This window comes from Ovis aries, chromosome 18 (genome assembly GCF_016772045.2).
Source record: "Ovis aries strain OAR_USU_Benz2616 breed Rambouillet chromosome 18, ARS-UI_Ramb_v3.0, whole genome shotgun sequence".
Lineage (NCBI taxonomy): Eukaryota > Metazoa > Chordata > Mammalia > Artiodactyla > Bovidae > Ovis > Ovis aries.
This window is the reverse complement of record NC_056071.1, coordinates 55,305,515-55,333,513: the sequence shown is the minus strand read 5'-3', so window position 1 is coordinate 55,333,513 and position 27,999 is coordinate 55,305,515. Positions and strand designations below refer to the sequence as shown.

Here is a 27,999-nt window from a genome sequence, read left to right as displayed (position 1 = left end):
TTATCAAAAAGAAAACATTTTATTTATATCACTAAATACAATTAGTTTCCCTGATTATAATCCATAATGAGTGTCACCTAAAATACAGAAAGCCTGTACAGAGGCGTCCAACCCCAGCATCTCTGTGTGTACATATATACACCGTGCCGCTGACCTCAGAAAAAGTAGAGCTGAGCTTGCTAAATTATTTTTGTTTCAGAAACTCTTACCATTTGAAGGAAATCAGAGGAAAATTTGGGTAGCAGAGTACTTGTATAATAACTTAAAAAGTTCAATACTTGTAGTGATAAAATAATGTTGCACACCCCTCTCAGGAATTTTAGGCAAGTGACCCTTCCGCAGATCCCCAGTCTGGAGAAAGGTTGATCACTGAATCAAGCAGGCTCAGTTCATTTGCCACGTGGTTGGTCATGGTGCATTTCTGGCGTGTAAGTCAACAGAACAATCATGACCCAGAGGTGAAGCAAAGCCTAAAGAAAGAAAAAACAACCTACGGATTAGCCAGTAAATCAACCCTCCCAAAAGGCCCACCGTGCAGTGCACGGAGTGCAGAAGCGTGTCTTGTGTGTCGCTGTATTCCTGCCCTTACTGTGTCTGCAACCCTGCAGGCACTCAGAACATGCTTACTGGAGAAACAAGGAAGAAACAAACGCACATTCAAGTGAGCAATAAGTGCAATGAAAGGTGATAGAGAGCTACGATACCAACAGCATTCTCAGCTGAGGAGCAAAGTCGTGAACACACTTATAGCACGCACATGTACACACAACTAACCGATCGTGAGATTAAAGTACAGGGCAGATGGCCTGATTGAAAGTGCTAGATATACATGACGTTGGTTAGAAAGGGTCTCTGTTATAACAGTTATGGCTGCTATTTTGAGAGGAAGTTTAGCCATGATCTGTGAAGAGGAGATGGGAATAAAGTGTCAGGTTTCAGAGGCTGACTCAGGGTCCAGCATAGGACCTGCTGACCGGTTTTCACTAACTCCCCCACAGTGGTGCTGACGTGAGGAGGTGCCATGACGAAGCGCCTTGCACTCCAGATGGGCAACATCACATCTCCTGTTCCAGAGGGCACCTGTGATCTCCCCACCCAGATGTGGGCATCTTCTGAGTCCTTTCTGATGTTACTCAGTTTTTCTTCCTTTTGCTCTACTACCCGTGCCTCTCATATTAAGAACTTTTTATTTGAAGGAGTAACTCTTCCCTCTAGTGGACACAAGGGAATTTCTAGCTGTGCTTTGATTTCTTCTCAAGAAAACTGTCCGTCTTAATTCAGTTCAACTACTTTTAGACAACCCCACTCCGAACAATTAGCAGGCTCACAGAAGATAAGACATAGCAACCCAAACTATGGTAAGCATCTTATTAGAGATAAGAAATCTAAAAGAATATACACTAACTTTGAGATCTCTTTAGGAAATAAAGCAGAATTTACAGAAATAAGCTTTACTTCAAGATAAAAAATGAAGTCAATTGTTTTGCATTATATTTTTATCATTCGAGGGGCTTAGAAATAAAGGTTAACTATTAAACTGCACTACAGTTTTATTATAGGAAAAGCCTTTGAGCAATTTATTTTTTAGACATAATGAATCATTGACTTTACTTGCAAACTTTAAGAAAAAAAGTTGTCAGAGATGAATTCTATACGCTTTCAAAACTGATTGCTAAATATTTAGTTAAAAAGATGAGCAGCAGAAAAAAACAAGTTAAAAATCAAATGCAGCACTGTTTCCTCAAACAAGCTTACTTACCATATATATAATCACAAAAACTCGCGCGATGGGATATCTTCGGAGAAAAATTCCCAGACGGATGCTGACCAAGGGGTGGGGGTGGAGAGAGAGGAGAGAGTTACACTCAAAACACGTTTCTGTGATAATGTCTCGTGTTTTCTGTCTTTAAAACTTTACTCATTTAAACTGCGTGGCCACCATAAGAGAAAGATTAATTTTGTTTTATAGTAGACTGTTAAATGATTACTTGTAATAAGCATATAAAATATCATAGTAGTGAACAAATACTTTTGTCGTTATTTGGCAATTGCTAAACTTTTACCACAAGCTACTTCTCTTAATTCTTTTTCGATATTAATATTCTAGATCTATTTATTTTTCATAAAACATTTTAAAATTATTTTAAAATTAATTATTTATCTGACTGTGCTGGGTCTTTGCTGCCTTGCGTGGGCTTTTTCTAGTTGTGGCGAGTGGGGGCTACCCTTTGCTGCATTGCCAGGGCTTCTCACTGCAGCGGCTTCTCTTGCTGCGGCGCACAGGCTGTAAGCACATGGGCTTCAGCAGTTGCACCACGTGGGCTCAGTACTTGTGGCGCAGGCTTAGCTGCTCTGCCGTATGTGCAATCTTTCTGGTCGAGCCCTTGTCCTCTGCGTTGGCAGATGGACTGCTATGCGCTGTGCCGCCAGGGAAGTGCTAGATCTATTTTGTTTATCCCTTCTCTTCAGCTACAGCTGCAGAAAGCAAACTTAGTCCCTTTAGCAATCATTTGTCTTTTAGGAACCTAAGGCAAGTGTGAACACATGAACAGGAAAAAAGAGTCTAGTTGAAATTAACCTCTATATAGCTAATCTGGGAGCTTTTGTATGGACAAGGCAATGGCACCCCACTCTAGTACTCTTGCCTGGAAAATCCCATGGATGGAGGAGTCTGGTAGGTTGCAGTCCATGGGGTCACTAAGAGTCGGACATGACTGAGCGACTGAGCGACTTCACTTTCACTTTTCACTTTTATGCATTGGAGAAGGAGATGGCAACCCACTCCAGTGTTCTTGCTTGGAGAACCCCAGGGACGGGGGAGCCTGATGGGCTGCCGTCTACAGGGTTGCACAGAGTCGGACACGACTGAAGCGACTTAGCAGCAGCAGTATACTTGTAAAAGGTTCAAAATTACAGAAACCCAGGTAAACACTTCAAGTAAGAGTGGGAAGCATTATGACATTCAGCCCTTACTGCTCATGTCTTTTTGCAACATTTTTTCCCTAAGACAAATACATGTACAAGTACACCTTTCTTCTAAGACCTTCTGCTTCTTTCATTATCCTTAGCACAATGCCTTGCATATATATTCTCTAAACATTAATATGTATGTTGAATTACTCAATAGTTGAAATAGATGCGCTCAATAATTTGGAGATAGTAACTATGGCATCCAAAACCCATAGCTTCAGGAATTCAAATTAGTAAATCATCCCCCTTATTTTTAACACCATAGCTCCATTGTGACACAAAAAGGTAAGAAAAGATTGCTCTATTGTGCAACAATTCATTTAAACTATGTTAATTACAAAAACTAAAAGGCCAGAGAGTTTAGCACGTTATTTAGACATGAACTTTCTCAAGGTGATACACATACACTGGCAAAACATTTTCTTTATAAGGTGGATGACTGCTAGTATAAAAAGGTTTTTTTATGAATATATATAACACATATATATATATAAATTATGCTATTTATATAGTATATATTAAAATCAGTACTATTCATTTGTATATATAGCATCTTTTACTCTTATCATATGATAAAGGAGAGAAAATGTTCAAATAGATGTATTCACAGGACAGAGGCTTTCTCAATGAAACTTAATGAATTTTAAAATAGAGTTTACTATAGAAAGGAGAGAAATGGCCAGGGTTAATCGCTTTCAATAAAATACAGGCACTGGCAGACCTGTTAAAGAAATTTCATGACAGGAGTAAGGTAATTATCACTTTAATCATCAGCTTGGGAATTCCCTGGCAGCTCAGTGGTTAGGACTCCATGCTTCCACCGTAGGAGGTGTGGGTTCCCTGAAATGGGAACTAATCCCATAAGCCAAGTGGTGTGGAAGTAAACTAAGTAAGTAGGTAAATAAATGAATAACTATATCAGCTCTGCTGGACAGGACTCACTATGAAGCCACTGGAAAATGTTATAAAAATACGGTCAGTTGCTCATTGATACTGGCACGGCTTACCTAAATTGGTCAATTGAACTAGCAGCTTTGCGGACTTTGCCATACATCCCTGCCAGATTAGTTTCTGTGTCATTAAACAGAACAGGAACGTTTCGCAGACGTGTGCCTGTTTAAATAAGAAAATAATTAATGTACAGACACCAAATCAATTTTCTAACAAAATTATAGTTGAATTATATCGGGTTTCCCTGGTGGTTCAGATGGCCAAGAATCTGCCTGCAATGCAGGAGACCCGAGTTCTGTCTCTGGTTGGGAAGATCCCCTGGACAAGGAAGTGGCAACCCAATCCAGTATTCTTGCCTGGGAAATCCCATGGACAGAGGAGCCTGGTGGGCTACAGTCCATGGGGTCACAAAGAGTCAGATATGATCGAGCAACTAATACTTTCCCTTTCATACATTATATTACATGTAGAAGAAGTTCTTAAGGCCAACTTTTAAGCGATATAACCGAAGATGAAAACATTTTTTTAAAAGTTAAAATATTTGAACTTCCATATCCACAAAAGTCAAAATTTAAAAACTAAGAAAATTATTTTCCTATGAAATGATCAAAAATTAGCATTTACCAAGTACTGGCAAGAGGTAGCACTAATGGGCACTTTCTTCCTGGGCCAGCAAAAATGAGGCTGCGCACTCTTGCTACAAAGCTGGTAACTCCCAAATCTGTATCTCCAGCCCGGGCGTCTCCCAACTCCAGACTCCTCCAAGTACACGTTCCATCTCCATGTGGATGTCTGGTGGACACCTCTACCTAGCACGCCCCAAACTATCATCCTGACTTCTTGCCCTTGCTGCCAACCTTCTCTTCCTGCAGTTTTCCTGGCCTAAGCACATACTCCATCTTTCCAAACACTTTGACTCCTTCCTCTCAAACTCCACATCTCATCTGCCAGCAGTTCTATCTGCTTCCCTTCAGATAAATCCTGAACTCATGCCTACCAACCCCACTCTGGTCTGAGTCACCAACATCTCTCACATGGGTTACCACCACGGCCCCTCCCTGGTCTCCCTGCCTCAGTGCTTCGTTCTCTGCAGTCTATTCCTGGCACAGCAGCCGGAGACATCTTGTTAAAACAGACAGGCCAGCTCAGCCAACCCTCTCCAGACCCTTCTATGGCTTCCTATTTCATTCAGAGGGGAAGTCCTGACACAGCCCTCAACAGCCTCCTCCCGAGGTCTGCCCCGCTCGCTCAGCCTACTCCCGCTGCCCTGCCCCCTGCTCGGGGCCAGTTATGCTGCTGCCTCAGGGCCTTTGCACCTGCTCTTCTTTCTGCCTGGAATATTTCTTTTGCATCACTTCATAGTCTACCACCTTACTTCCTTTGAGACTTCAATAAAATGCCACCTTTTCAATGAGGTCTTCCTTTACCGCCCTATTTGAGTTACTACCCCATCCTTACCTGGCACCTTGTCCATCTTTTTGGTTTAACTTTTGTCTTAGCATGCATCACCATCTCACATAACTTGTTTACTGTATGTCGCCTCCCCTGCAGTCCCCCATGACACCAGAATGCAAGATCTACAGGACAGAGATTTGGGCCTCTTTTGCTGACAACTGTATTTCTGCCACAGCACCTGATACTGAGTAGGCACTTTGACTGAAGTTTATACTAAAATCTTCAACATTCTTCTTGAATATGTATTTTGAGAATCTATACACTTCTCTACTTAAATTATAGAGCATGGATATACTCATGTGACTGACTATATATTAACTTTAATATTCACAGTTATGGTTTTTTAAAGCAACTTTTACTTTAAGGGTCCAGAAAGCCCCTCTCAGGTGAATTCTTTGTCCTTGACAGCCTGTGAAGTGTCCTTGGACCTTCTTCTCCAGGTTCCAAACGAGGGAGGGATATTAATCAGCCTGCTGTCCAGTTCCCTAACGATCACATCAAACAGCATATAGACCAAGAGTCACATCGGGAGAAAAGCAGGTGCTTTGCTGGATAAAACTTTTTTTTAAACAAAAATGTCTTTCTGTAACTTTTCAGATCATGTTTGAATTGGCAAGGTTGGAAATTAAAGCAATGAAATATTCCCTGGAGAGTCCCCACCCCATGCCCCCCTGTTTTTCACCTTCTCCACTGTCAACTCCAGCCATGTTAATAGAAGACCCGTTACTACTGCTTCCAGCAGCAGAGTTGATCTGCTGCTCAAGGCGCTCCAGCTGGAAGACCAGAGAGTTCTTCTCTGTGCTGAGACTCTCCAGCATGGTCTGCTTCTGGATGAGAGTCTCAGTCAGCTGATGGAGTCGGTTTTCTAACTCGGACTGGCTGCTGTTGCTTAGGGTTTTATTGGTAAGCTGAAAGGCAAGGTGTTCATAAGATTACTGTAGCAAACGAGAGGCACAGAACGCAGAGACCACATTACCGCATTCCCGCAGGGAATCCATGGCACTCAGCGGTTCCTCAAAACTCTACATTCTTTCACCATCTAAAGAAGTGATTTTCTAACTGTTATTCAGGGGGTCAGGAAATCAGTTTGGCAGGTCACAGTCACCACTTACAAAAACAACAATAGAACAGAGTAGTACATAGAGGGCGTAGCACATAGGGTATTATTTTGTGAAACTTCTGTTTTGGTTTTATATGTATAAGTGCGTGTGAGTGGGAGGCACATGTTATTTTTTATGTTTTGCATTTTCAGCTAAAAAAAAAGTCAGTAACTTTAATGAAAGACCTATTAGTAAGAAGATTTATCATTGGATTTTTCTTAGGAAACCACAATTATAATACTGGCAATCAGCAAAACCACCAATGAGGTTAGAAGATATGAAACTCTAGAGTAATTAATCGCTCCTCGGGTGACTGGTTACAATATACTGGTATAAGAAGCAAGCTGAAGAATAGAGCAAATGCAGAGTCAAATGGTATTAGATGAAAATTCTGTATCAGGTTGTAGAATAACATGTCATGACTCCAAAAATAGGACTCAGGTGAAAATGTTGGGGGGGAAAGTCTTAATGTATCCTTAAAAAATATATATGTTTTACAATGATACCTTTTCCCAAGTTGTGAATACTGTTTCATACCTGATTCCTGAGTTTTTGAATTTCATCTTCTCGATCTTTAATCCTGCTTTGCAATGTGTTCTTTGTTCGATACAGATCTTCTTCTATGTAGTGGAATTCCTACACAGTGAGGCATAAATGAACAAAAGCTAAACCAGTGCTCCCCATGGCATCTCCAGTACCTGGAACAGTGCCCGACACAAAGTAAGCACTCCAGCAATATGCTGCCTATATGCTGAACAGACTTCAAGAGAGTCGATGAAACATTAACCCTTCAGCATGATGTAGCCATCTGTGTGTGATGGACTATCTAAGCACAGGTTTTTATTAGTCATATGTTTCCTTTTTTCTTGGGTAGATTATGTAGAGACAGAGCTGCTTGATCATATAAGTGAATGCCTAACATATTGGAAGAAAACCTGCCAAACTATTTTCTGAATGGTTTTCAAAATACCTGTACCATTTTGCATTCCCACAGGACGATGAGAGAGTTCCAGTTCTCCCACATCCTTTCCAACATTAGGTGCTGCTCTCTGTAAGAGTGGCTATTATGGGGGCGTGTAGTGCAATCTCACTGTGATTTCAATCTGCATTTCCCTGATGATTTTGAGCAGCTTTTCAGGGGCTTATTTTTATTAGGCAGAATCCTGCAACTGTTTTGTTCCATCACTGATGAAACAACGAGAGAGGGGAAAAAAAGAAATACCTCCAAATTCACTAACAACTGCACTAAACTAGTTTGTACAATGGACACAATCAGTAAGAGTCAGGTCAGAATTAAAGAGTAAAGCGATGATAGGGAAGAAAGAGTAAATCATTAACTAGGCACCTTCAGAAGCATTACTTAACTGCAGACAAAGCAAAGCAAAGGGAGCTGAATGAAGAAGCACACGGGATATGGACTCAACCTGCTCACTGCAGTTTTCTCAGGTTGAGAAAACTGAGGTAAGTGAGAAGAAAAAAATGAGGATGGTATTTAGGTAGGGGAATTGCAATTTACAAGGTTTGCTGGTTTCTTTTAAGCTCTAGGCTAGCACAAAATTTAAGGCTGAAAGTACTAAAATTACTTTAAGGACTATTTGATCCCAAGCTTAAGTACTTCCCATCCAGAACATCTGATTACTAAATAAACAGCCTAGAGCTACATTCAGTTCCACTTTCCTCTACTTAACTCCCTTAGAAAAAAGTCTTAGAAAAGGGCACTAGGGGTGGAGTGGTAAAACCATGAAAGTTATCTCACTAACCATCAAGAACATCAAATTCTTGCCTTTTAATATAGACTTAAGTAAATTAAAATGCAATTTCTGGAAGGACCGCTAATCTTATAACTAAATTATCTAAGACAGGCTATGATGTACCCTACAGATTGTTACTCAGTGAATTTTTCTCTTACTACTCAGGAAACAATCACTTTCATAATAAAAACATACACATCTTTAAGAACAGAACCAGTTTCAAAAATGATAAATCCTAATGAAAAAATTCTTAAAAAGAATATAAATAGGCAAAGCTGGAAATGTTATAAGTGATGTACTGAGAAATATACAAACAGCTTTCTCTTTCATAAAATGAAAAGCATAGTGATTTCATTGTGAAGATGAAATAAGATAATGTATACTAAGTACCTATAATAATAATGTTACTCAGTAAATTATAAATATGAATATTAAATATAGATTCTTATTGTGAAAATGTGGCTATAAACATGTTTAGCTCTGCTAATACTGAAACTATCATCTAAGTTCATTAAAGTAATATAATTTGGCTTGGAGAGCAGACAACTGCTAATTGAATAATGAAATATAATTTTAAGCATGATTTGTAGAAATAGCTTGTGACAAGCATTTTTTTCTCAAACAGAAAGAGGAGTCTATAATGGCACTAATGTCGTATCTCCATTTCTAGTAAATAAAATTTACTATTGCTTCCAGAAAGTAAAAATGTGGTAAAATAAGAAAATCAACTGATGTCATTAAGTGTTCTAACATACATACTCTGACAAGAAGATACAATAAAATATAGACAGAGCAGTAGAAAGAATTTTGGACTCTGGGACAGGAATCCTGGATTCTGTTCTCTAATTAGCTGAATGATATTAGGCAAATCTCAAAGTCATTCTATGTCTCTAAGTTTCATCTGTTAAAACAAACAAACAATGAGGAGGGTGGGTTAGTAATAAGGTCGGAGGGACCTCTGAGCTCAAGCTCTAAGAATTTCAGTAAGCTGCTTTACTAGAAATCACCTCATATGACTGCTGGTGAACAGTCTTCCTTGGGAATCCTCAATCAAGAATCCGTACCTGCTTCTGTCGGTCCAATTCTGCCTCTAGTTCTTGTTTAGCTGCTCTCTGCCCAGCTATTTGGTCTTGCAGATCCTGTAATTGTTCTCTTGCTGATTCTGCTTCACTCACCTGCTGAGCCTCCATATCCTAAAAAGATGAACCTTACATGTGAAAGCAATAATGAACTGTTTGGCTCAATATTTACTGAGTGGTCATTATGTGCCGTAAACGGGGCTCAGCAGGCCCTGGAGGGATAAAGATGAATGAGACAGACACAGCCTAGAAGGAGCACATAAACTGACCCTTCATTATGTAACACGGCAAACGGCGGGAGAAATGAACATGACACTGCGGCAGAAACCGTCCGGTTTAATGCGCATGAGCAGACTGCGGCTCACTGGGAGATTTCCCTCTGTTCAAAAGCTACCAAGTTCAAGAGAAATAGAAATATAACATCAAGAAGGACTTCACTGCCTTAGTCCCCTAAAACTGTAGATTATAATTAGTTTTTGTATATGTGCGGGTATCAGAAATCAACTCACAGTAAAAATATAACTTTTTCCCTCATATCATGAGATTACCATATTACTTTCTTTTTTTTCTTTTAGCTCTATTACTATTCTCTGTTTTCACATCTTCCCATATTTCTCTTTCTAACTTCTTTCTTTGGTGTCACTATTCTCACTTCTTCAAATTACAAAACCACCTTCTAGACTGTCTGCAAAATCCACCAGCGGCAAAGAACCCTGCTTTAGGTTTCTGTATTTTCCCCCTATGGGGTAAGCCTAAGTCCACTCATATAGTACTACATGAGACAAAAACTGGCTTCTCAATTTTGCTTTTTATCTTTTGGTACACTGTGAATATATGCTCATCTCCACAAACTCTGCACTTCACATATCATTTGGAAATAACTGATAGATTAATGATACTCCCAGATAATCAAGGTAAAATACTCTTTCACATAACTGTGTGGACGTAGCGGGAAACAGCAATAAGTTAAGTTATTTTTCCTTACCATTTTCAGGGTTAGTAAAAAGTAGACTAATTTTTGTTATCAATTTGACTAAATCAGACGAATTCTCAAGAGGTGGGCAGTGTGGTTAAGGGTACAGAGTCTGGCATGAGACAGACCAGGGTTCTAATCCTGGCTCTGCCACCTTACGAGTCACAGCAAGCTACTTTCCTTCTCCACACCTAGATTTCTTCAGACTGTAGAATGAGAATCCGTCATCTCCTTCAAGGGGTTAAAAGAAGGAAGAAAGGAAAGGATATACGTCGAGTGCTCAGTGCGTGCTTGGCACTATAAGTGCTCAGCAAATGACAGCTACTACAATTACCAGCCATTCTTCCATTTTGCCAGACCCAATACTGTGGTCCTTATTATCAGTTTCATAAACTTCTTGAGAAAGGGTAGAGATGTGTCAGTGTCATCAGTGATGCTGGGGTAGGGATGAGATATTAAAACAAATCATATTTTCCACCTCACCAAAAAGACATGGAATATATGAAAAATATACATGAAAATATCCAAAAGTTTAGTGTTTATTCAATTTCAAATTCATGGCACTGAAGTCTTTGGAATTCAAAATTATTTATAGAAAAAAAATCCTACAGTTTAAAAGATAATAAGAAAAAAACTCAGAAATAACAGCAGCTACTATTTACTGAGCCTGTTATGTGTCAGGAACAACATGAGGCCCTTTACACATAGGTTCCCCATAGAACCTTGTTCTCATCTGCAATTTACAGAGGAGAAAACTACGGCTCAGTGAGAGGGGGCAGTGCTGCAACATAACAGATCTATTAGGAGCCAAAGCCTGGATACAGGATCTGCACCTAGATCGGACAGCCAAGCTTATACCCTAGGCAAGCCAGCCCATTCTTATCACTTCCACACTTTTCACTGTTGTTCATGTACATCCTAAAAAATCAATAATTTCCTAAGTTGATGCATGATAAACATTCTTGGCAGACAGTTTTTTTCTTTTTTAAACAAACAGAAGGCTCATTATCCCATACTTTTTCTTTCTCATCCTCAGAGGCCCCTCCTGTGTCAAAGACCCTTGTTTAAGATAAATAAGTGGCCCAATTTTACCTTTAGATTAAATATATTAATTACACATAAACAGTGAATTATAAGAAAACTATGAAAGATCACCCCTAAGCCCATCCTAATATTAGAAAGCACCCTTGTTTTAGAAGTGAACCCAAATCTACTTTGTTTTTAACTACTAGGATGTTAGATCCATAAAATAAACATTCTGTCTGGTTCCCTGCGTAACTCTAAGCCTAGAAGATGCATGGCACATGGCAAATACTTGGTATTTGTTGAATGAATGAGTCAGGTGACCTATGTTTCTTATTCCTATAACTGTAAGTCGACCAATGGACAAGAAGCCTGCTGCTTTAGATTCACTTCTATCAGGTAACTAATATCCCCAGTTTCACACATTACTAATACCCTTCCCCCCAGATACAGAAGCTGTCACCTCTCAAACTACTAATACCTGGGGGTAAACAGCTGTCTGCGAAGCTGCACTGTGATGATTCTTACCTGTAACTCGGATCTCAGCTGATGTATCTGACCCATCAGTTTCTGTATTTCCTCCCTCTGTGTCTCCTTCTCGTGCCGAAGTTCCTCTAGCTCCACGCTGTTAGCAGTACTGCTATCTAGGCCTTCAAAACCAGATCCTTCCTTTAAGCTATTAATCAGTTTTTCTTTAGACTGTCATAAATAAATAAATAAATAAATAAGCAAAGCAGAGATTAGCTTCTACACTGAATATCATCTACCACACACCAATTAAACCATGATGGGAATATTTCAATTTTATTCTCTATCAGAAAAAGTCCACAGAATGTTAAATCCATAGGGATAAAAATGAAACAGAGCCTTGCTGTGTAGTGTTCTTGGACTGTAGTCCCCAGGACCACATCACTGTTGAAAACTTATTAACAAGAGTATTCTCAAACTTTCTCTTCATTCTTTCTTATGCTTTTCCCCCTCCCATTATATTCCACTCAACAAATATTCATGGAGCATCTACAGTGGATTTCGAACTATGCTAAGTGTTCTGTGTGATAAAAATAATGTCTCTCACTCCAGATAGTACCCTTTGCTTAACAATAAAAGAGAAGTGGCAAATATCCAACAGAAGGCAGTAAACACAAGCTGCGAGAAGGCTGGATGGAGGAAGATTACTTGCGGAGTTCTGAGCAGGACAAACCACTTCTGGAGAAGAGAAGAGTTTACTCAAAAGACAGCTCTTCTACTGGTCCTGGAAAAAGGCTAAGATTTTAAAAGGTGTACAGAAAACAGGGGACAAAGCATAAAAACCCCAAAGCATGAGAGCCTGAAAATATTCTGAGATGTGGTCAGAGAGCATGTTAGGACCAATTTTGGGGGGCCTTCAGATCACAGGCTAAAATGTTCGAATTTTATTTGGCAGTCTAAAACCAACTGCCAGGAAGTGGATAAGGAAGTGCTATGACCGGAGATGCGTTTGAGGAGGGGACATCTGGGAGTGGTTTAAGGCAGCAGTTCACAAACTATGGTTGATGGGCCAGGTCTGGCCTGTGACCTTTTTTTGTACAGCCCACTAAGCTAAGGATGGTTTTTATATTTTCAAAGGATTATAAAAAAGACAAGACAAAGAACATGTGACAGAAACCAGATTCAGCCCTCAAAATCTACAATATGTACCATTTCACCCTTTACAGAAAAAGTTTGTTGATCCCTAGTATAAGGATGAGTTGGAAGAAGAGACTTGAGGTGGGAAGACTAGTTGAAAAAGTGCTGTAATCTAAGGCCAGTAACAGCAAGGACCATTGGTTCCTTCACCTTAAATACTAACTCTCTTCCATCAAAAATAGTTTCTCCTTTTTATGTGGTAGAATTACAGGTGATGTCTGCAAGCTTTTCTGCATTTTTCAAATTTTTTATAACAAACAGGATTAGATCTGTATCTCCATACCTCCATGTGGCTAATAAGCAGATCTCTTTACTGAGCTTCAGACCTGCATTTCTGATGGCCTTCTTGATACTGTCATCTCAATGCCACATCAGCTTTGCAAACTCACCATAATTTATCATACTCTTCAACCCTAACCTGCTGTTTTTCCTGTTTTCCCTTTGGTAGTACAGGGGAACACTCAAACCAGAAACCTGGAATCATCCTAGATGCCATCTTAGATGTCAACTCTCCCCTCACCTCTTCACAGCTGCCACAGTTCTTACACCCAAATCTGATCAGGCTGCTCAAATTCTCTAACACCTCTCACCCCCTACCATCACCTACAGGATAAAATCAAAACTTCTCTGCTTGGTATGCAAGGTTTTCCACAATCTGACATCGGCTGTCTTTGAGTCTTCCCTCCTGTCTCCTGATCTCTAATACTTGTTGCTCTAGCAACAGAGAACTAGGTGTAGCCCCTTAAACATACTGTGTTCCTTTGGGCCCCCTTTACTCTGGCGTAGGCTGTTCTATCTGAAATCTCTGCTCGATCACGAGTCCTCCTACTCGTCCTTCAAGTTTCTCTTCATACAGATCTCCAGTGATCCCTGACATCTCCAGGCAGTTGTTAAGGGCTTCTTGCTTCAAGCTCCCACAGTGCTGCATCAATAATTTCATTATATCAATTGCCTCAGTGTCGTCCCACTAAATCAAATGCTCCCTTAAGAAAGAGGACACATCTTTTGAGCTCAGTATCCTCAGCACCTATCAGAGTGCAAGTGAACAGTTAAGTGCTCAATTAAGAACCCTTTAAATAAATTAACAAATTACATTTATGAAAAGCAGAGATATTACTTTGCCAACAAAGGTCCATCTAGTCAAGGCTATGGTTTTTCCAGTGGTCATGTATGGATGTGAGAGTTGGACTGTGAAGAAAGCTGAGCGCCAAAGAATTGATGCTTTTGAACTGTGGTGTTGGAGAAGACTCTTGAGAGTCTCTTGGACTGCAAGGAGATCCAACTAGTCCATCCTAAAGGAGATCAGTCCTGGGTGTTCATTGGAAGGACTGATGCTGAAGCTGAAGCTCCAATACTTTGGCCACCTCATGCGAAGAGTTGACTCACTGGAAAAGACTCTGATGCTGGGAAGGATTGGGGGCAGGAGGAGAAGGGGACGACAGAGGATGAGATGGCTGGATGGCATCACCAACTCGATGGGCATGAGTTTTGAGTGAACTCCAGGAGTTGGTGATGGACAGGGAGGCCTGGCGTGCTGCGATTCATGGGGTCGCAAAGAGTCAGACACAACTGAGCGACTGAACTGAACACAGATAATTATATAGAAGAGTTTGAAGGAGACAGATATGATATTTCATAGAGGTAGAAAAAAAAAGCTGTTCCCAGCCAATAGCAAGCAGGGGCTAAAGTCAAAACGACAATATGGTTTCAAGCTTCACTTTCTAGGAAGACAGCAATATTATTTACCAAAACAGGAGAATGAGGGGAAAGCTGATTTGGGGTTTGCAATACCCCAAATATCCCAAGTAGAGAAGCACAGCAGGCATTTAGAAACCAGGTAGGAAGTTAGAGTTGGAGCCATGCTGAAGTCACATCAAGTGATAGAAGCAAGAGTATACGACAAAGCAACATAAGGAAGAATAACAGCAAAGTAAGAAAGAATAGCAAAAGAGGACAAAAGAAGAGCGCCCAAGAGAAACAGCAGTAAAGAGAAGACAGAGCTGAGGCCGTACAAGTAAAATTACAAGGCGACTTTCAAGAAGATAGGAGGGTTCACAGGGTCAACACATTCTACCAAAATCAAAGTGGATGGAAACTAATAGGACAGAAAATATTTAGGTCATTAAAGACTTTGAGAAGACAATTTCAGAAATGAAGTGGGGACAGAAATTACATGAAGGAGTTAAAGTTAATAGTTCTAAAATGGAGGAGAGAGAACACTAATCCCGTCACTCAGTCGTGTCTAACTCTTTGTGACCCCATGGGCTATACAAATACAGTCCATGGAATTCTCCAGGCCAGAATACTGGAATGGGCAGCTGTTCCCTTCTTCAGGGGATCTTCCCAACCCAGGGACTGAATCCAGGTCTCCCACATTGCAGACAGATTCTATACCAGCTGAGCCACCATGGAAGCCCAAGAATACTGGAGTGGGGAGCCTATCCCTTTTCCAGTGGATCATCCCAACCCAGGAATTGAACCGGGGTCTCCTGCAATGTAGGCGGATTCTTTACCAGTTGAGCCAATAGGGAAGCCCTAATTCTGACAAGTTTGGCATTAAAAGGAAGGAGGACAGAGAAATGGACCAAAGTGATCAAAAGGGCCAAAAGCGATGTTTCTTCCACCATAGGTAGTAACTAGGGTTTCAAGATCTGGTCTTTGTTCTTCTACTAAGTAACCACATGCTCTTGACCAAGCTGAGCCAGAAGAAGGCAGCAGAGACAAAGACACAGAGGAAGACACAGGACAGACTTGATGGAGAATGGGCTTAAATGAGGCGGAAGGAATCAAAGTACAGGCAGAAAAATTACCCAAGGGGGGTAAAAAATAAAAGGACATGTCTTCCCTCTGATATGAAAGGCAAAGGAAAGAGAAGTTGAAAACTACAGTCTTGAATTAATTAAAGGGAAGGTGGAAAGGTGGGAGAGGAGATCTGAGAGTGGGAGGAGGCCTAGGCCAATTGCTCTGAAAAATTCAAGAGAATCAACAAGGGAGAATCGAATAACTGTTAAAGACAAACACTGATGTTATCATGGTGATTAAGGTGACAGGTTGAAGACCTGAACTAGGTAGTGGAAGGATAAATATTTTTCTTAAAAGGACAAAAGTGGTGGGAGCAGGAAACATTTCATCTCTTTTATAATATTTCTAAGAAGAACAAGACACCTGAAGTAAGCCAATGCAGCCAAAAGGAACAAAGCACCCCACAGACCTACAAAGCGCTTCAGGGAGCCTCTCCGTCAACTGGCCTGCCTGAACATTCACACACGTGCGTCTCAGGCTCACCTGGAGTATTCGAGTAGCTTTTTGCTTGTAGTCAGCTAATTCTTGCTTAGAGGAGTCCAAGTTGGACTTCAGCACTTTGACTTGCTGCTGTAGCTCATCCACTCTCTTCTTCTCATCTGAGTGTTTTCTTTCTGCCAGCGTAACTGCTTCTGCCAAATTCTGACGTTCCACTTCCATTTTATTAAGGCGTGCAGCAAACTCACTCTGTGGCAAATTTTTATATCATACTTATTATCATTTTGCTTTGAGAGAGTTTACAACCATCCATTTAGATATCTTATGGGATTTATTAGCTCAGCCCATGAAATAGGGAGGTTAAAAAAAATAAAGGTCTTCATTTGTTAGGAACTGAAGCACTGGAACTCTAAGCTGTGGTTCCCAAACATGGCAACGCATCAAAATCAGTGAGGAAGTCGTTAAAAACACAGCCAAAAAAAAGAAACAGCCAACCAAGGCCTTCCCTGGGCTCAACTGAATTGAAATTTCCAAGACTGGGCTTAGAAATCTGTTTTTTAATCGGTTACCCAGGTGAATCTGATCACTTGAATACCAGGTCTGATCTGATACTAACTGATCAATGAATAAAGGTCTACAGAAAACTAAAACTATTAGAAAACAAATGGAAGACACAGGTACACAGCTATATCTTCTCTAATATCATGGCTAACGTTTTTCCTTATTTCAAACTGTCTACTAAACTAGTCAATGTAATTTTTTTTTTAGCATAAGAAACTTTAAAAGCACACTCTAAAGAACACAAGGTCTGTCCCTTACTAGCCTAAATTTAGTTCTGAGAATTATTTATATTTTATCCTTATTTTCAAAAGCTCTGTGTGTGTGTGTGTGTTAGGTGCTCAGTCATGTCCAGCTCTTTGTAACCCCATGGACTACAGCCTGCCAGGTTCCTCTGTCCATGGGATTCTCCAGGCAAAAATACTGGAGTGGGTTGCCATTTCCTTCTCCAGGGGATCTTTCCAACACAGGGATCAAACCTTGGTCTCCTGCATTGCAGGCAAATTCTTCACTGTCTGACTCAGAGCTGAAAAATCACTAAACTAGATGAAAAAATTCACTTAAGAGTATAATTCTAAATAAACATGATGTACAATTTTCTCTTACAATTATAGAATCAGATTAACTTGGAATCAGAAAAAGCTTAAATAAAAAGAATAAATGAGATGCCTCAAATTAGCTTTTAATCAAATACTGGTAATGCTTGTTGCACAATCAAATTAAATGAAAAGGTATATGCATCTAATGAACACTAAGTGTTTTAAATTTTCAACATATAAAAGTAAATACATTTAGCAAGGATCAAGATAAATATTCAAATACTTAGTTTTTGTCACAGAAACAAAATTTTCTGAAATACACTGTAGAATTTTATTCTAGTATATATGCTGTGAATGGTATAAAGTGATTCCTCCTCATTCAAATAATAAAATAGCCATGGGACTTCCCTGGTGGTCCATCAGCTAAGACTCTCCACTCCCAATACAGGGGGCCCAGGTTCGATCCCCAGTCATGGAACTAGATCCCACACGCCACATCTAAAGATCTCACATGTCAAAACTCAGACCCAGTGCAGCCAAATAAATAAATAAATAAAAATATTTAAAAAGAAAACAGAGCTCTGCTGTCCCCATCCTAACCTGCATCTGTTTGTAGCTCTCCTGTTCTCTCTTCAGAGTGGCATCCGTTTCATGCAGTCTCTCCTGAAGAGTTTGCAAAGCTTGATTCTGCAGGCTACTACCCTCACTGTGATCCTGTATTATTCTAAAGGAAAATACATCACTTGAAATAACTTATTTCCACAGTATACAAGCGAAAAGGCAGAATAATTTTTAGAGCATCAGCAAATTAGCACACACAAAAAGATGGTTTTGACTAAAACATCCTTTGAGAAGTCTTTTTCCCTTTTAATGGACTGTAATCTATATTTTTGGGCATCCAAATACAAGCACATGCCACATGTTATTGTATGTCAAAAGATTAATGACACTGCTCCTCAAATATTTTAAAATTCAGAATTTGCTAACAGTGCATCTCAAGATTCAAACACCATTTTTAATCACATACATTCCAGCATTAACCAAAAGCTACATTTTCCCCTCTTGCAAATTTCCAAAGTGAAAATTTCACAAGATGGTATGGTATGACTACCATGTTTATCATTATGTCCACTGATAAATATTCCAGCTCATTTTTTCATTATTAACAGAATTAGCTACCGTGATTTTTCACTCTGTAAGGCTTCCAGTGCTTCTGTGCGCGTATTCAGTAGCTGGTCAGCTTCCTGGAGTCTCACTTTCAATACAGCCAGCTGGGAATCCTTTGCAGCCACCGCTTCAGTCAGGTCATCGACTTGGGCTCGAAGTTCTCGAGTTATTCGATCAGTCTTTGAATGGTCAACATTCCACTTCTCGACTCTTGCTCTTGCTCTGTTTAATTCTATTTTAAAAACAAACAAACAAAGAAACGAAAAGAAAGAAGCCAATGTCTCCATATAAGTAAAACATGTCTTTCTCAGACACACAAAGATTTTCCTTTAAATCCCTTTAGTACCTATTGCCAAAATTAGGAGCTTACAAATATATTTGAATTTTTTGCTCCAAGAGGGATCTCCATTTTTCAAGGCCAATACTCATATCTTATATTATAGTTAGTTGGTTGGAAAGGGACATGAAGTTAGCTGCTTTTCTACAAATGTTTTTTTTCGTAAAGCATTTGGAAGCCAAACAGTAGACAGTAGAGAGCTCACAAGACTAAAATAGTCAGTGGGTTTTTGGAGTTCTGCTATAGATATGAAAGAATGCAAATCCAAATCAAGGGTGGACAATGTATACCCCAATAGGATCAAAAGAAACAAAACATCTGTAGACACTGGAAAGGAATCTGTTTCTTTCCATTACTGCGGCAAAAAAAAAAAAAAAAAGTGCTTTGAATCTAGAAAACTGGTGGTGCAGAAAGAGCAATGCAATATAGATCTCCATACCCTATGCACCGTCTGAAATTGTAAGCCTGACAGCAAAAAATCGCTTTGTTTTAAATACAGAAGCAAACTGTACAGGGTCTCTGGGAAATAGCTCTACACCTAAATTAGTCTGGGAAAGAGTGAAGCTTCTGAAGTCAGTTTAACAAGTCTTAATACATCTTCCTATTCACGGTTTCTAAAGGATGACCAAATAAACCAGTGTTCTGATTTAGGTGAGTAACATGTAGCATTTCCAAATCTGAGCTCTCTATTTCCATGAAAATACTATTCTACAAGTCTCATCCAGGATATTTCTAACAGTTTAAATGCAATCAAGTTTTTAGTATATTTTTTGAAATGCTACATTCTTAACCCTGGATAATTTAGAGAAGGCTCTACCTTCTTGAGTTTCCTTGGACCTTTGAAGTAATGAGGCCATTTCTTGATTTAAATTCTGAACTTCATTCCTCAACAACTGGTTCTCCAGGCGAAGGTTAGACAGTTCATGCGATTTGCCATCATCATTAGGCACTGGGTTGGGATCAGTACAGGCAGCATTTGATAATACATTTTCCTTTGAAGAATCTTCATGGGCCTCATGGCCAGAATCTGAATCATGAGAGGCTGCTGTAAGAAAGCAAATACATCTTTGTAACATTGGAACACTCCTTACATATGCATTCATAGCTTACTGTGGTAGAACATCTTCTGGTTCAAGTTAACTACTACACTAAAACCCCATAAAAAAATCAACTTAAATTCTTAAGAGACTCCCCTGTGATGAAATTTCATTCTCACACATAGAGTCTCTAGATTTCTAAGGACCCTCAATGGATACAATGAATGAATAGCAATAAAGAACTGATAGAAGAATATAGTTCTGGGAAAGGGAAAAGCAGAGATAATCTATGTACTGGGGTTTAGGTAAAAACGGTTTTGGTCTCCTTTTTGTCTATGAATCATTTTTGAAAACAAGGATGAAGTTTCAACACTTAAAAATAATGGAAAGGAATACAAGCAGAGCTGTGGGTTTCAAGGCAGTGAGTAATAACCGGTCAGGACAAACTGTTACACACCAAACTGGAATCTACATTGCCTTACCCAAAGATATACTCGTTAATTCAGATACTCATTGTTTTGGATTTATCTTGTTTCTAATTTGTTACTAAATATGATGCAAATACACTTTTCACTTGCTCCCCCAAAATTAAGTATGTGCTAAAAAAATGAACCGTATCTAAATGAAAAATTTTCTCAACATCTTTAGTGATCAGGGACATGCAAATTAAAACCACAACAAGAACCAATACACACCTACTAGAAGGCTAAAATTAAGACAACACAAAATGCTGGTGAAGATACGGACCAACTGGAACTCACAGACTGACTGTTGACGGCAGTATAAGCGACAGGCTGGGGAAAACGGGAAGTTTCCCCAGCTTCTTATTAAATTAAACATGTGCCTACCACCTGACCCAGTAACTCCACTCCTGAGTATTTATTGAAGAGAAATAAAAACATTTTCCCACAAAGAGAAGGACAAAAGTATTCACAGCCACCTTTATTCACAAAAACCAAAACCTGGAAACTACTGCTATGTCCAAAAAAGAGTGGATGAACTGTGGTGTATCCATACTACAGTAAAACGCCACACAATTAAAAAAAATTAATATACTCAATAACATGAGTGACTCTCACTAACACGTTCAATAAAAGAAGTCAGGTAAGAAAGTGTTCACACTGTATGCTCTCACTTTTTGCTGGCAAACATACAAAGCTTCAGAACAGGCAAAAAGTAAAAGAAATGGTAACAGTGGGTGCTTGAGGGGCGGGTGGGGAGATTAACTAGAAAAGGACATGAGGCACTCTCTGTAGCAAAGGAAATGTTCTTTATCACAATAAAGGTGTGAGTTCCATAGGTATAGCTATTTGAATTAATACAATTAAGATTTGCACATTCCAGTATATGTAAAAATGATGAGACAGAGGAAACTTGAGTACTGACTAGGTATTAGAGGATACTAAGGAATTATTGGGGCTTTCTGGTAGCTAAGATGATAAAGAATCCACCTGTAATGCAGGAGACCCGGGTTCTATCCCTGGGTCAGGAAGATCCCCTAGAGAAGAGAACGGCAACCCACTCCAGTATTCTTGCCTGGGGTATTTCATGGACAGAGGAGCCTGGTGGGCTACAGTTCATGGGGTTACAAAGAGTCAGACATGACTGAACAACTAACACACATACAAGGAATTATTACATTTTTATGGTGATAATGGTGTGAATGTTTTTAAAATTTATATTTTTAGAGTTAATAAAATATTTATAGAAGAAATGATATGAGATCTGTGATTTACTTTAAAATAATTCTGTGGAGGGTAGAAGTAAAGAAAGACATTGAAAATGAGAGGGTATAAATTAAACCAGAATGGCTGCAAGCTATTGATTATTATCATGGGATAAACTGTTGTATGGGGGTGGAGGGGAATGATCAATCTCTACTTTGATATATTTGAAATCTCCAAAATAAAGATATTTTTAATGAATAAAAAATGAGAGAGTTTTAAAAGTTACTTTCAATTTTATAAGATTTTAGAAAGATATAATGTATATATCCAATAAGATATATCTAAAGCAGTATTTAGAAGTACATTTATAGCCTTAAATATTTATATTAAAAATGAAAAAAGGAATTAATGAGTTATGCACCCATCATAAGAATTAAACAGCAAAATAAACCTAAAGAAAGCAGAAATTAATAATAAAGACCAGAAATTAACAAAACAGAAAAGAAACACACTAGAGAGGCTTGACATGATCAAAAACGATTTTCTGAGAGAAACACTATAAACTACATTGTCAATACATTTTTAAATCTACATGATGCTGAAACCCATCAAACTGTACACTTTAAAAATGTGTAATTTATTGTATATCAGTTATACTTTGTTAGCACTGTTTAAAAAAATTAAGCATTTAGCACAGTGCCAGATATTGGTATTCCTCAAGTAGTATTTGTGATCAAGCTTTGATTTCTGCAAGGTTACTATAAATGATTACTGTCTGTATTAAAATTTCAGCTGTGACCACATTATTTTCCTAAAATTCAATAAATATAATCCTCCCCAAAGTATATGAAATAGACAAATTCTTAGGAAAAAAAAATGTAACTTACCAAAAACATTTTAAAAGAAATGGAAAATCACTTGAATCAATAATTAAATCTTTCACTAAGAACAGCCCAGACCCTAATGGTTTCACTAATGAGTTTCAGCACACATTTACTGAAAGGTAAGTTTGATTTTAGGTTTAAATAAAATAAACCAACTGATCTGTATACCATATCAGTATTAAGGGGAAAGACTGTGATATCTCAATACTTACAGGAAAAACTGCTAAAATTCAACATAAAAACTCAAACTAGAAATACAGAAAGACATCCTTGACCTGATAAAAAGTGCCTAAGAAAAACCTAACACAGACTGAAACAGTGAAAGCATTCTTTTTAAGACAAGGAACAAGACACACACAGTTGGTTTTCAAGTACTCACCAATGTAATAAGGCAAGAAAAAGATTTTTTAAAAAGATAAAATGGTTAAGCAGAAAAGTCATTATTCACAGATGATATTATCGTGTTGCTGAAAATTTAAATGAATGTACAGAAAAATATGAAGCCTAAGAGGTGTCTAGGTTGCTGTGTATGTGTGCATGCATGTGAGCATATTTACATAAACCGATATGTAGCAACCAACAGAAAGTAAAAAATTTTAAAGCATACTATTTATAAGCGTTCTAAAAAATATAAACTACTCAGGAATAAAACTAACAAAAGTATGCAAGACCTTTGTGGAAGAAACAAAACCTTAATCAAAGACATCTAAAAAATAATTATACCATGTTAACAAGTTAGAAGATTCTACATTGTAAAAATGCTGATTCTCACCAAACTATCTATGTAGAAGCAATGGACTCTCAATAAAAAGACCATAGAATTTTTGTGGAACTTGGCCAGTTCTAAGATGCATATGGAAGTACAAAAGCCCCAAGAATAGCCTATATCAAGAACTTCTATTCACTGAGACATAGAAAGAGGAAAAACATACGATAAAACTGGAGAAGAAAGGTCATATACCTTCATATATAAAGAGTATCTACGAAGCAATAAAAAAGACAATGCTTCCACAATATTCTGACTGTACCTCAACTGCTGCATTTACTACACTACATGTAGATTATCTGTGTACAAGTATATCTCATCTAATAAACTATAACCCATTCAATTCTGTATACTGGCTCATTAAGGTCTCAATAAGCATTTGTAAAATTAATCAAAAAATAGTTGAGAAGAAATTTAGGACTGCTTGTACTTAAATCTGCCAACAAAGGTCTGTCTAGTCAAGGCTATGGTTTTTCCAGTGGTCATGTATGGATGTGAGAGCTGGACTGTGAAGAAAGCTGAGTGCTGAAGAATTGCTGCTTTTGAACTGTGGTGTTGGAGAAGACTCTTGAGAGTCCCTTGGACTGTAAGGAGATCCAGCCAGTCCATCTTAAAGGAGATCAGTCCTGGGTGTTCATTGGAAGGACTGATGCTGAAGCTGAAGCTCCAATACTTTGGCCACCTCATGCGAAGAGTTGACTCATTGGAAAAGACCCTGATGCTGGGAGGGACCAGGGGCAGGAGAAGGGGATGACAGAGGATGAGATGGCTGGATGGCATCACCAACTCAATGGACATGAGTTTGAGTAAACTCCAGGAGCTGGTGATGGACAGGGAGGCCTGGCGTGCTGCAATTTCATGGGGTCGCAAAGAGTTGGACATGACTGAGCGACTGAACTGGAACTGTACTTAAATCAACTGCCAATGCATGTGTCTGTCTTGAAAGCCCAAAACCCATCTCTTTACCACTTTTTTGTCTTGAAATACAAGAAACACTTTGTTCACTAAGAGCCAAGACTATGTGGTAGTGGTTTAGCTGCTAAGTTGTATCCAACTCTTGAGACCCCACCACTGCAGACTGCCAGACTCCTCTGTCCATAGGATTCTCCAGGCAAGAATACTGGAGTGGGTTGCCATTTCCTCCTCCAGGGGATCTTCCCGACCCAGGAATCAAACCCAGATTTCCTGCATTGCAGACAGATTCTTTACCAACTGAGCTAAAAGGGAAGCCCAAGACTGTGTAAGAGGCTTTAACATTTAAGAACACAAGAAGCTACCATGAATTATCAGCTCTATAAAGAATCCCTGCAAGAACTTATCATGTTCATTGTTGTTTTAAAATGTCTCCTAGGTATACAAATTAGCCAAATCATCATGTAAATATCATTTTTGCAGGTGAGAAGGTGTACATTTTGAGGTAATTTCGTAGCAAACGAAACAACTGAAAACCAGAATTCCAAGTTTTTAGTTCACTACTAGGTCAATGCCTTCAACTCTCCAACTTGGATCAAAGTTCAGTTTCTTATGCTTTACTTTCAGGGAAGGCAGGGGGAAAAACACACCAAGAAACTCACAATCCAAAATGTAAGTGAAGTACAGCCTCCTGTCATTTTTATAATACAAATGACAAAGAGAAATGAACTGGAGACATTTCCAAATCCAAAATTATACATTTTCTTCCAGATTTCAAAATGTTCTCGGTAAAGTTACCCACAGACAACATTCGAAAGTCCCTACTATAACTGTATATTGACTAACAGTGTTCCATGCTGTCTCCCTTGTTCATGCCACACATTTCAGAGAGCCTGCCCTTCTACCAACAGGGAGGTAACAAGTGCCTCCCGTCATCCTCCCAGATGATGACAAATGCCGCCAGAACATTTTAGGCTATAACACATCCAGTTTGGTTAATTCTAAAACAAACAGAGGCCTAATTAACTACCGTGGCTTTGGCTCCCAGAAGGATTTTCTTCAACGGCTTTGACGGTGGTTACACTGGTGTTCACAGAACTGACGCTGGATGTCTGAGAACTCTGCAAGACAGGGGTTTTGGCCCTTTCTTTTTTGATTTCCACTTTCCCAGTAGGCTCCTTCTGGGAACTATTAAGAAAATCAAACAGCAGCTCATCATCAGGTTCTGACTTTTTTCTTCGAACAAACTGGGATGAAGGCCTAGGAGCAGATGCACTTTCAACAGGATGGGAGGTCTCCCCCAAAGTCCTAGATCCTACTTTTACATTTGCAGTCCCAGCTAAGATGGTGGCTTTTTGATTTCGAATGTTATCAGCTGCTGAGGAAATGTAAGTAGTTTTAGATCCCGTCTGGTAAGTCAAGTCCGTATTTTGCTGGTGAAGTTCAGAATAGTCAGTATTTTTGCTATAAATGATGTTGCTGGTGTTCTCTTTTCTACTGAGAGCTGTTGCAGCCCCTTGATCAACTCTGTTTAAAAGATCTTCTGCCTTTCCAGCTAGATCAGCAAACCAGGACATGATGGGAGCAGAATAATCCTGTTGGTGAACCTGTAAAAAGGATGTAAAAGGATCAGTGTGGCAGAACACAGAGGCTAAGACCAGCCTCTGGAGTCAAGACAGTCCCGGGTTGGAAAGCCTAACCGGTTTCTTACCTCGTAACTTCGAGCAAACTATTTAACCGAAACATTTCACCTAGAAAATGAGGAAAATAAGTGTACTTATACTATTGGATGGTTTTCAGATGAAATACACTAAAAAACATTTTGAAAATGCTGAGCACATAGTAGGCGCTCATTTTAGTAGTTGTTGCTACTACAACTACCACTACTACCACCATTCCTATTTCAACGATGTGTAAATCTTGATGTAAAAAAGCCACTGAATGTCAAATAATATGGCAAAATCCCAGGATAACCAAATTAAAATAATTTTCTGAAGTTTGTTGTAAAGCGCTAAAACTTGAAGAAACTTCTGATTAACACAAAAGCTACTTCAGTGTTAAACTGCAACACTATCATGGATAATTTAGGTGTGCATATACACATTTAAAACACACCTCCAAAAGTCTGGATTCTCTGTACCTACCATAAGCACATTAGGCTAAGTTCCAAATAAAACAAGATGATAGCATAGCCATCCATTTTGATACATATACTTGGGTACTTATCCAGTGCCGCAATGAATCAAAATAACGAAATAACTAGCTTCCATGACACAGGACAGTAGTATATAAAAAAGTCAACAACCATCTCTTGAATGTGCACACTGTTTCTTCGGCCTGTGGTGCTGGCATTCTTTCACAATTAACTCTTTCGTTCTTGGTCTTCACCCAACTGTCTTCTGTTTCAAAAGCAGCTCTTTCTTTCCATCTAAATTAGGTTCTATCATTGTCTGTACACAAACCATTCTCTTCCCTGACAGCAGCAGCTCTTTCTTTCCATCTAAATTAGGTTCTATCATTGTCTGTACACAAACCATTCTCTTCCCTGACAGCCCTTCATGTTTTATATGTCTTTCCCCCCCCTCTTGGGGAAGGAGGAAGAGAGTGGGTAGATAAAGGTCCTTCATGTTTTATATGTATTTTCCCCCTCTCTTGGGGAAGGAGAGGAAGAGTGGGTAGATAAAGGTCATGTCTTTTGCTCACCAGTGAATTCTCAGCATACTGTAGGCACCATAAATACTGCTGAATGGAATTAATTTTTGTTAGATGCCCTGCAAACATTATCTTTAGCACACATAATTTTCACAACCACATTCTGTGTTAAGTAAGAAAGATCCCAGAGTTTAGACAGCAGCTCAAACAGGCAAATCTAAGTCAGCCAAACCCACTTTTAACCCCTGCCTTCTCAATCTAGCCTACCAGTATCTGAATAACCTCAAGAAGAAACTCACCCCTAAACCTGTTCCTTACAAAACGGGATGATTACATGACCATGTATTTCACAGAGTTTATGTAAATCAAATGAAAATGGAAGTGACATGCTCCCAAACATATAAAACTCCCTACAAAGTATTTATTATTCCCAAGTAAACACTGGTGGTAATTAGGGGGCAAATTATCTCTCCTGATAAGGCGATCAAAACATACTTAATAATTTCTTCCATCTTGCCTCCCATCTTACAGTTTTAAAGGACTTTCAAACAAAAGCCTGTGCCTTAGGACTGAGTACCCAATTAAAGGTTAAGACGGACCCTGGGCCTTTCCTCCAAGGACAAAAGAAAAACTCTAGCCGACTTCCGAGATAGAATTCTGAGGTCATTCTGCCCAGTAAATAAACGGCACACACCGAGGTGAAGAAACAGGGCGAGAAGGCGTGGGACGGGGACGGGTCGGCCGACGGCGGGGGCAGGGCCTGCTCGCCGGCCAGGTGTCAACACGGAGGAACGGAGGCTGGGGTCAGCTGGTCGGTCCCCTTGAGTCTGTTGTCGGGATCTTAGGTAGGCGAGTCCAGACCCCCAACTTTGCTTCCCACCCACTTCGTTGAGCCTTCGGAGGGGGAAGACGGGGCAAACTAGGCTGAGGTCGCGGAGGCAGGAAAGGGGAGGGTACCAAGCCACGTCCGTGGAGATCCAGGGGGGCTCCCTACCCTCTTCTTGAGCCCCTAGCAGGGCGGCGAGACCAGGATCTCTGCCAAGGGGCTGCCGCCCCCGCCTCTAAGGCCGTTAACGCCCCAAAGGGACCCATCGGACCGTAGGGCCCCCGCGGCCGCCTCACCTGAGGGCTCTGCAGCGGCTGCACCGCAGCCAGATCACCCTCCCGGGCCGCCCTTCCTCAGCAGCGGGCCGGGAGAGGGCTCAGGTTGAGGAGACCGGGTCCCGGACCTGCCACGGCCCAGCTACTCTTCCGGGAGACGTGGAAGAGCAGT

General features: G+C 39.7%; 1 protein-coding gene across 7 annotated transcripts; it reads right to left on the bottom strand.

Annotated features, from left to right (window-relative positions):
* On the bottom strand, positions 1–27,999 carry GOLGA5 (golgin A5). Of its 7 annotated transcripts, XM_060401892.1 has the most exons (14): positions 27,849–27,999; positions 25,786–25,825; positions 25,105–25,681; positions 19,626–19,853; positions 18,484–18,703; positions 17,905–18,028; positions 16,253–16,456; positions 11,831–12,001; positions 9,292–9,420; positions 7,014–7,112; positions 6,059–6,284; positions 3,978–4,083; positions 1,760–1,823; positions 1–470 (listed from the first exon to the last, which is right to left on the bottom strand). In XM_060401892.1, exons 3-14 carry the CDS (start codon positions 25,649–25,651, stop codon positions 390–392), a joined length of 2,199 nt encoding a protein of 732 aa, XP_060257875.1. In that variant the 5' UTR covers positions 25,652–25,681; positions 25,786–25,825; positions 27,849–27,999; the 3' UTR covers positions 1–389. The 7 variants fall into 7 exon arrangements, with proteins under 7 accessions (XP_060257875.1, XP_042091324.1, XP_004018007.1 ...); XM_042235390.2 differs by lacking the exon at positions 25,786–25,825 and having other exon boundaries at positions 27,421–27,999; XM_004017958.5 differs by lacking the exon at positions 25,786–25,825.